The sequence below is a fragment of the Podarcis erhardii genome, assembly GCF_964252035.2.
Source record: "Podarcis erhardii genome assembly, chromosome: 3".
NCBI lineage: Eukaryota > Metazoa > Chordata > Lepidosauria > Squamata > Lacertidae > Podarcis > Podarcis erhardii.
In genome coordinates this window covers 84,608,365-84,617,052 of record NC_138507.1, presented here as the reverse complement: position 1 = coordinate 84,617,052, position 8,688 = coordinate 84,608,365, and the positions used below count along the sequence as shown (strand labels likewise).

At 47.0% G+C, this 8,688-nt stretch overlaps 1 protein-coding gene across 2 annotated transcripts in view; it reads left to right on the top strand.

Moving 5' to 3' along the window:
* Positions 1–327: 327 nt before the first annotated feature.
* Positions 328–8,688, top strand: part of XPO5 (exportin 5) — a 39,989-nt gene continuing 31,628 nt past the window's right edge. The window contains exons 1-6 of one of the 2 annotated variants that reach the window (XM_081856051.1): positions 328–590; positions 4,009–4,130; positions 5,426–5,498; positions 7,137–7,274; positions 7,472–7,654; positions 8,063–8,089. In XM_081856051.1, the coding sequence (XP_081712177.1) occupies positions 486–590; positions 4,009–4,130; positions 5,426–5,498; positions 7,137–7,274; positions 7,472–7,654; positions 8,063–8,089 (648 nt within the window). In that variant the 5' untranslated portion in view covers positions 328–485. The remainder of the gene's footprint in view (positions 591–4,008; positions 4,131–5,425; positions 5,499–7,136; positions 7,275–7,471; positions 7,655–8,062; positions 8,090–8,688) is intronic. The other variant, XM_081856050.1, reaches the window with a different exon arrangement.

The following is an 8,688-nucleotide window of genomic DNA, read 5'->3' as shown; positions in this document are numbered from 1 at the left end:
AGGGAAAGAGTTCCTTTCGTCCCTAGGAAGAAAACTAGAAAACTAGCTGAAATCCATTATGTTAGCTGAACGGGGTTGGCAAAGTATTCCCCCCTCCAATAAAAAGTAGAGGCAGAGAGATGTGTTATTTCTAGTCCAAGTCTTACTTTATGAGAAAGATGCGTGGACTAAAAGTTTTTTTAAAAAATTATAGGAGCGAGCCTGAAGCAACCCGAAAGTTCCACGTCAAACAACGAAGCCTCTCTAACCTTTCCTATCTCTATATGACGACCGTAGAGCTACAATCGCATTCACTGCCGGCGTTTAGGAAGCGTGTGCGAAAAAAGGTCGCCGGGGTCGCCTGCGCCTGCGCACTGCGCCACTTTGGCCGTCGCACCCAGCGCAGCGTTGCTCCCCTTACTCTCCCCGAGCCCGGTTGCCCGGGGCAACAGCGGCTTTCCTCTCCCCCCGCTCCCCTCCTGCCCCCACCCCAGCCCCGCAGCGCCATGTCGTGGGACCCGGTGAGCACCCTCTGCGAGCAGCTCGTGAAGGCGGTGACGGTGATGATGGACCCGGCCTCCACGCAGCGGTACCGCCTGGAGGCCCTCAAGGTACCGCCGCGCCTCCGCCTCCCGAAGAGCCCCCTGAGGCCGGGCGCGAGGTTGTTTTTTGGGCGGGGGGCTGCCTGAGGGGAGCCGGGATGGGTGGCAGCCAGACACAGGGCCGGCGCCAGCTCGGGACCCCCGTGCGCCTCTCGCCCCGCTGCTCCTTCGGATGCAGGTCGTGCCTCGTTGGCTTTCCGTATGCAAAGCAGAAACTGCGGCGGTTTCTGCCCCCCGAGGCCTCTCCGCTTTCGAAAGGGGTTGCCCCGCCGTGGGGAGCCTCGCCCTCTCTTTTTCCGGAGCGGGGTGTCGCTCCACGGCCATGCTGCCCCCTCGCCCGCCCTGGGGCCCACGTGGCCGGCTGTCTCCATTGCAGGGGGCTGAGCATCCCGCATGGCCGGCTTCCTACAGTGGTGAGCGGGAGCCAAAAAAACCTTGCCTCTTCCGCGGACTCTCCGCGCTGACCTGGGAGTGTGACAGTGTGTGAGTGTGCCCGTTGGGTACGATCTCGACAGTGCAAGGCAGATTTTGTTGTTTAGTCGTGTCCGACTCTTCATGACCCCATGGACCAGAGCACGCCAGGCACTTCTGTCTTCCACTGCCTCCCGCAGTTTGGCCAAACTCATGCTGGTAGCTTCAAGAACACTGTCCAACCATCTCGTCCTCTGTCGTCCCCTTCTCCTTGTGCCCTCCATCTTTCCCAACATCAGGGTCTTTTCCAGGGAGTCTTCTCTTCTCATGAGGTGCCCAAAGTATTGGAGCCTCAGCTTCACGATCTGTCCTTCCAGTGAGCACTCAGGGCTGATTTCCTTCAGAATAGATAGGTTGGATCTTCTTGCTGTCCATGGGACTCTCAAGAGTCTCCTCCAGCACCATAATTCAAAAGCATCAATTCTTCGGCGATCAGCCTTCTTGATGGTCCAGCTCTCACTTCCATACATCACTACTGGGGAAACCATAGCTTTAACTATACAGACCTTTGTTGGCAAAGTGATGTCTCTGCTTTTTAAGATGCTGTCTAGGTTTGTCATTGCTTTTTTCCCAAGAAGCAGGCAGATATAAAAGGGGAAAGAATGCTTTGGGGGGGCAGGGATTGTTATATTGGGATTGCCACCTTCCTCCTCCTTTCTCTCACTCCGTCCCCCACCCAAGCGTCCAACTGCGCTGACAAATTAAAAACCAACAGATTCAGGTCATGTAAAGCCACACCAGTTTTTTGTTTTGTTTCTGTGTTGCATTTATATCCCATTGCAGAATGCACAAAAAGTATACATTTCCTACAAAAGACACAAAGCGATTGGTTCCTGAGTATGCCAAATCTATCCAGTAGTAGAAGTGCTGGGGAAGGCAGCTCCAAGAAGTTCGAGGTGGTGTACATAGTTTACTTCTTCCCCATTTTGTCCTGATGACAAGCCTGTGAGGTAGGTTAGCCTGAGAGGTAGTGACTGGCCCAAGATCACCCAGTTAGCTTCATGGCAGAGTGGGGACCCACTAGGTCCAACCACTGCACCTCCCTGGTATTTCTACTTGAATAGGTTCTCTCTGTTTTGTGCACAGAAGAGCCCTGCCAGAATTAAAGGAAATGACATAACCCTGGATGAAGCAGAGTAACATTGGTTGTGTCAGGGTTTCTGGGAGAAGTGAGGAGATGGCAGAGGAGACGGAAAGCGAGTGGGAGGAGGGAGAGAGAGACGAGGAAGAAGATGACGGAATTCGAAGGGAATCTATGAGCCTAAGCAGTGAGTCAGAGGATTCCCAAAAGGGAGCTAGCATGATCAGGCGAAAAGCAGGAGAAGAGAGAAGCTGTGAAAAGTCAGGAAAGGAGGGGAGAAAGCCCAGTGAAGCACAGACGCTGTCAGAGGGGTCTCAGCCGGAACGGAGTAAAGGGGGTGGAGTTGTCAGCCTCTCGGAGGGAGGAGGAACAGGAGAAAACAGAGAGAGGGGGTTGGAGCAAGGTGTTCAGCCGGAAAGGGTAGAGAGTGGAACAGGGGGCAGTATAGAGGACGAAGGAAAGGTCAAAAGCAACGTACGCGCGCCAAGTTCAAACATAGAGGCGCGCGGAAGTGGGGAAAGCTCAGAGGAGGAGCCCGGCCCCAAAGCCAGAAGGAGGGGGCAGGAGGCGGCAGAGGATTCAGCCTCAGGCGAATCCCGGAAAGAGGGAACCCAGGGGGGCAGAAAGACCCTGCGGAAAAGAAAGGAGAGGAAGAGGTGGTCTAGAGCCAGGCTATTAAGTTGGTGTGGAGGAGGGGAGGAGTCAGAGGGGGACTTCGGCGGTCTAACGTGACAGACGTACAGCCACAATGCTGAACTGTGAAAGAAGCAATTATCTTCAATAAACTTTTCCTGTAAGTAAACTATAACGGAGTAAGGTCTCTTGTGAGCTGGGACCCACCTGGGTGGCTGTGACAGGTTGCATTTCCATTTCCATTCGAGGTGATACTGGGATTGCCCCAGAGAAGCAGGATTTCTGCGAAGAGTGTTAAACCAGGAGGGGAAAGATGTTGGTGGCATAATGGTTGTGGAATGATGAGCTAAGACAGGAGTAGGAAAACGGAATAAAAGAGGCAAAAACAGCAGCGAGAGAGAGAGATAAGAGACTTATATGAGGGAATAGCAGAGAGCCTTTAGTGTAATCTCCAGCAACTTGAGGTTGATGCAGAAAGCAACGAATTAATGTATATGGACAATTTAGAAGTGCTCTAACTTGGTGAAGGGAGAATGGTTTTGGTTACAATCTTTGTGAATTGACACAATAAATGAAATTACCAGAAAGAAGACAGGCAAAATAAAGCTGAAATGGGCGTAATGTAATTGATGTGTGCACAGTTGTCTATGTAGCACAGAACTTATCAGTTCTTACATGGAAAACCCCCCACAAGTATGGGGGAAGGAGGAGTCCACTGAGATTTGTGTGTGTGTTTCACATATTAAAATAGAAAGTGAAAAAAGGAGTAGCAAGAACAGCAGTTTTACTGGTTATAAACCCTAAAGGTTGCATTCAAAACCATGACATGCTTCAGAGTTTTGACTGTTGGTGCACATTACAGTACCATATGGTTTGTTGCCTTAACAAGTCCTCTGTATTCTCAAAACAAGTGTGAGGGGATTTGCTTTCTAGGAACAGTTTATTTGAAAACCAAGCACTGGCCTTCTCACACATCTTTCTCTGCATTATCTTGGAGGGTGGATATTTTTTGAGCCAGTGTGGTGTAATGGGTAGACTAGGGCTGTGGAGACCCAGGTTCAAACCTTCAGTTATGCATCTCTGCCTATCCTACTTCACAGGGTTATGGTGAGGATAAAAGGTTGGGGAAGAGCCATGTGGGATGCCTGAGCTCATTGGAGGAAAGGCAGGATATAAATATAAAAAATAATTAAATATGAATGTTCTTGTTTGCTCAAAAAAATAATTCTTGCTCTTTTTCAGTTCTGTGAAGAGTTTAAGGAAAAGAACCCAGTATGTGTTCCCTGTGGACTGAAGTTGGCCGAGATAACACAGACTGCTATTGTCAGACACTTTGGTCTTCAGATTCTGGAGCATGTGGTGAAGTAAGGAAGTGAATGCAAAGCAAGTGGTGTGGCATTGCAACTTTTGAGAGTTTTTAAAGCAGAAAATCAGGCATGCACCTGTCACCATAATCACCTCTGGTCGTTAATGCTTCTATAGTTTATATATAGCAGGGGAAACCCAGTGACAAGCTGAATAAGGAATTTATAATCAGTATTTTTTGTGTTAGTTCAGCAACGAGATCACTCCATTATATGGAGATCCCACTTTTCTCTTTGCTGAGCTGTCTAGAGATTCCACTTCTTCTCTGTTTCTAGCAAACTAACATCACCTTATCTCTCTCTGTGTGTGTGTGTGTGTGTGTGTGTGTCTTGTATTGACTCCTGCCTATTTTCTCAGCAGTGCTAGGTAATGTTCATGATTGACTGTTTCCAGAGGGGTCTGTGTTGATGACATACTATAAAAGAAGCCTTTCTGGATCAGATGAAAGGGCCACCTAGTCCAGAGCTCTGTTTCCAACATTGGCCAGCCAGATAATTGTTGAGAAGTCCACAAGCAGAGCTTGTAGCCCTTTCGCACTGTTGGCACCCAGCAACTGGCTTTCAGTACAGTCGTACCTTGGAACCTGAATGCCCTGGAACTCGGATGTTTTTGCTCCCGAACACTGCAAACCTGGAAGTGATTGTTCCAGTTTGCGAACGTTCTTTTGGAACCCGAAAGTCTGATGGGGCTTCCGTGGCTTCTGATTGGCTGTAGGATCTTCCTGCAGCCAATCAGAAGCTGCAATTTGGTTTTGGAAGTCAAACGGACTTCTGGAATGGACTTCCGTTCAACTTCCAAGGTACAACTGTACTGCTTTTTAGCCTGGTGGTCCTATTTAGCTGTTGTGGCTGCTAGCCGTTGAAAATCCTTTCCTCTATGAATTTGTCTAATTCCCTTTTAGAGACATCTAAATTGGGGGGCATCACCACATCTTGTTCTATAAATGCATTATTGTCTGGGTAAAGAATTACCTTTTTGTGCCTAGTTTGAATCTGCTGCCAATCATTGGGTAGCCTCAGATCCAAGTGTTAAAGAAGAAAGAAAATACTTTCTCGATCCACTTCTGTCCGTGTTATGCATAGTTTTACAGACATCTACCATGCTCCTCCTTCCCATCTTTTTTTCTCTAAACTTAGAGGCCCACACACTTCAGCTTTCACTGTGTGTTTTATTGGGCAGGTTCTAGTGGAGTAGTGTGCGACGATTTGAGAACCAAACTTCTCTCTTGCCCTAACCATGTTAACTATGGTATCAGTGTATTGTAAAGATGATGCCTCTGTGTTTTATTGGGCAGGTTCCGGTGGAACAATATGGGTCGGCTTGAGAAAGTCTTTTTGAAGAACAGCGTTATGGAGCTCATATCCAATGTGAGTCAAGCTGTTCATGAAGTTAAATTTCTGAGTTATTTCTTTTAGTAATAGAATGTACTTCAAGGAAGCGAGTTTGAGGTTCCGCTCCTCCTCCTTTCTTCATTTCAGATCACACACAGTTTCCATTTTTGCTTGTTAATATCGATATTACTCCAGTGTCCCTTCCTCACTTGTAAATATCTTTTTATCTTATATTTCAGAGAGGGTTGCCAAATCATAAATATATAAAAGAAGCTTAGAATAAACAAACCGTGGGCTTCCCTCTCCCCAACTGACTCTCACGCCAAAGAAAATCTTAATCTCAATTCAAACCTTTGATCTATGTAGCTGGTATATTCAGCAATATGTTGTTGCAACCTTTCCCCATCACATGCCGGTACTTTAAAGCCAATTAAGGATCCAATTAAATGGAGAACCTCTGCTTCTTAATGGCGGCGAAGGAGGGTTTTTGCCAGGGAAAGTGCTTTTGCAATCCGCGCCTCCCTGCCTCCCACATTCCATGCTGGAGCAAGAGCCAGGTACTGAGATGAACTGCGAGTGAAGCCCATTCCCCCCATCCCTGGGAGGAAGTTGCAAGGATGATTTACCCTCTCTCATCCTTGTTTTTCATTCGCTGATAATCCCCCGCTGTCGTGGGGGCTGTCTCCATTAAGGCACGTGGGACCAGAAGCCACCTCTTTTCCATTCTAGCCTTTGCAGTTGCATAACTATATTTGACCTGTGAGAAAGAGAGAACCCATAAATCAACTGTGGAAGGGGGTGCTCATGTTTGTGAGACCTTCAAGTGGGGAATGCAACTTAAGTTTTCTATGGAAGCCGCCCAGAGTGGCTGGGGAGGCCCAGCCAGATGGGTGGGGTATAAATAAATAAATTATTATTATTATTATTATTATTATTATTATTATTATTATTATTATTAAGTTGTCCTCCTGGGACAATTGAGTCATATCCCTCAGTTCCACCAAGAAAAAGTTTATCTGACATTATAGAGCAGTAATTTCCTAAACTCTCTTTCCCCAGTGTACTGCTTGACAGTTGCTGAGGGTTTTGACAGACCACTTGATGATTTTTCTGCCTTCTGTAACAATTGTAATGTGTTGTGCTAGATGCGGCATGATTTTTAATTGCATTTAATTGCTTCTTTTATTTCTTATATATTGTTTTGTATTGTGTTAGAGTTTGAAATCCATAGCATGCAAATGGTAATGCAGTAAAATACTACGTAAGGAATAGAAGTACATGAAATACAATAAAAAATCAATATGAGTACTTCATGTGATGGATGTGCCATCTCCCATCTTCGACCACAAGTCCACAGAAATGGCACAAGCCACAATAATGAAGCTACAGACCACAGTTTGGGAACCTCTGTTTTGGAGGATAATTAATAACAAAACTCAGAGCTTACTGATCTGTCTCAGTATAGATTGTCCCTTTCTGATAGATCTATTTTTATTGAAGCAACCATTACCTTGACTTATGGAGGCTCCCAAGGTATGATAGGCTAGGATGGGGTGCACATTTCTTGTGAAGTTTGTTTGGTCTGGAATGTGTCTATAGCAAGCTTTTGCTGCGGGGTAGGTATTGGATGATCTAAAATTTCTGTCTTGTAACACTTTAATTTTTCGTTTACAGGGTACTCAGAATATTTTAGAAGAAGAAAGTCACATTAAAGATGTTCTCTCTCGCATTGTAGTAGAGATGATTAAGCGTGAATGGCCCCAGCACTGGCCTGACTTGTTAAATGAACTGGACACTCTCTCCAAACAGGGGGTATGAAATACATCTTACAATCAAATTGCTGCATCTTTTCTGGGCTTAACTTGTAGGATATAATTGTATCAAAGTATACAGACGTAATGCATATGTGCACTCCTCCTGCATTATCCAAATATGTTCTTCAAAGATCACAAGGTTATTCCTGTATTCATTCTGTCTATTTGTGTTTTTTGTTTTGCTTGGGACTCTAGGAGACTCAGACAGAGTTAGTGATGTTCATACTTTTACGACTGGCAGAAGATGTGGTGACGTTCCAGACTCTGCCAGCCCAGCGACGACGTGATATCCAGCAAACTCTCACCCAGAACATGGAGACTATCTTTAGTTTCCTGCTCAACACCTTGCAGCAGAATGTAAACAAATATAGACGCATGGTAAGAGTCTCTTTTCTTTTGGCTTATGATGCAGTCCTAACCCCACTTACTTGGGAGCAAGCCCCATTGAATTCATTAGGACTTCTGAAACAACAAGACTAGGATTGCATGGTTAAGATTGGAGATCCTCAATCTACAATAGCAGCCCTGCTGCTGCTAAAATACTGCAGGGTGGAAGGAGTGATATGTAAGCTCTAATCTTGGCAGCAGAACTTGGCTATTGCAGTATACTTGAATCTGTGATCTACCCCTCAAAGTGGAAACAAATGAACTTGAAATGTGGTAGTTGGGCTGTTCTACTTGTTTCATTTAAGAAGAATATAGACGATAATAATGATGGGGTGGGAATTAGTAGTGAGAAGCCATGTACATGTCAGTAGCTCACTCATTCCTTATTCTCTTTTCCAGAAAATGGATGCAACACAGGAATCAAAAGTAAGTGGAGCCAGAACAAAGAGGCACATTTTTCCCCCTGCTGTTCATTGTGCTGAGCTAGCAGTCTGTTGTTGAACTGTGGTTGTCCCATATAAGTTAGCAGTTACCTTTGATGGAGTAATTGTGAAGAATATGGAGAAACTGCTCATTTTTCCAAACTAACTTTCACAAGCATGCTGGGAAACTTTCGTAGAGCTGCGTCAACTTTATTTCTCCTTAGTTCCTCTGTATCCATAGGAGAAACAGTGTGATGGCGGTGCTGCGCCTCCCCGCTGTCCCCCGAGCTTGTGGGGCTGGCCGATGTCTGCCTGGTGCGAGGGGCGCCCTGCTTCAGGGTGCCCCGCGCGTCGGGCAGCAGGTTACTGTCTGCAGCATGGGGAGCCCTCTGTTTCAGGGCGCCCCACGCGCCCCCCCCCCGTGCGCAAGGCTTGCCAACACCTGCGCGAAGCACGGGGCGTCCTCCGGAGGGCGCCCCATGCTCCGCGCTGCAGGCTGCCGCCTGCAAGCCATGCGCGCCCGGGGGGAGATCCCCCGGGTGCGCAAGGGTTGCCGACACCAGCGCGGAGCACGGGGCGGCATCCGAAGGGCGCCCCGTGCTG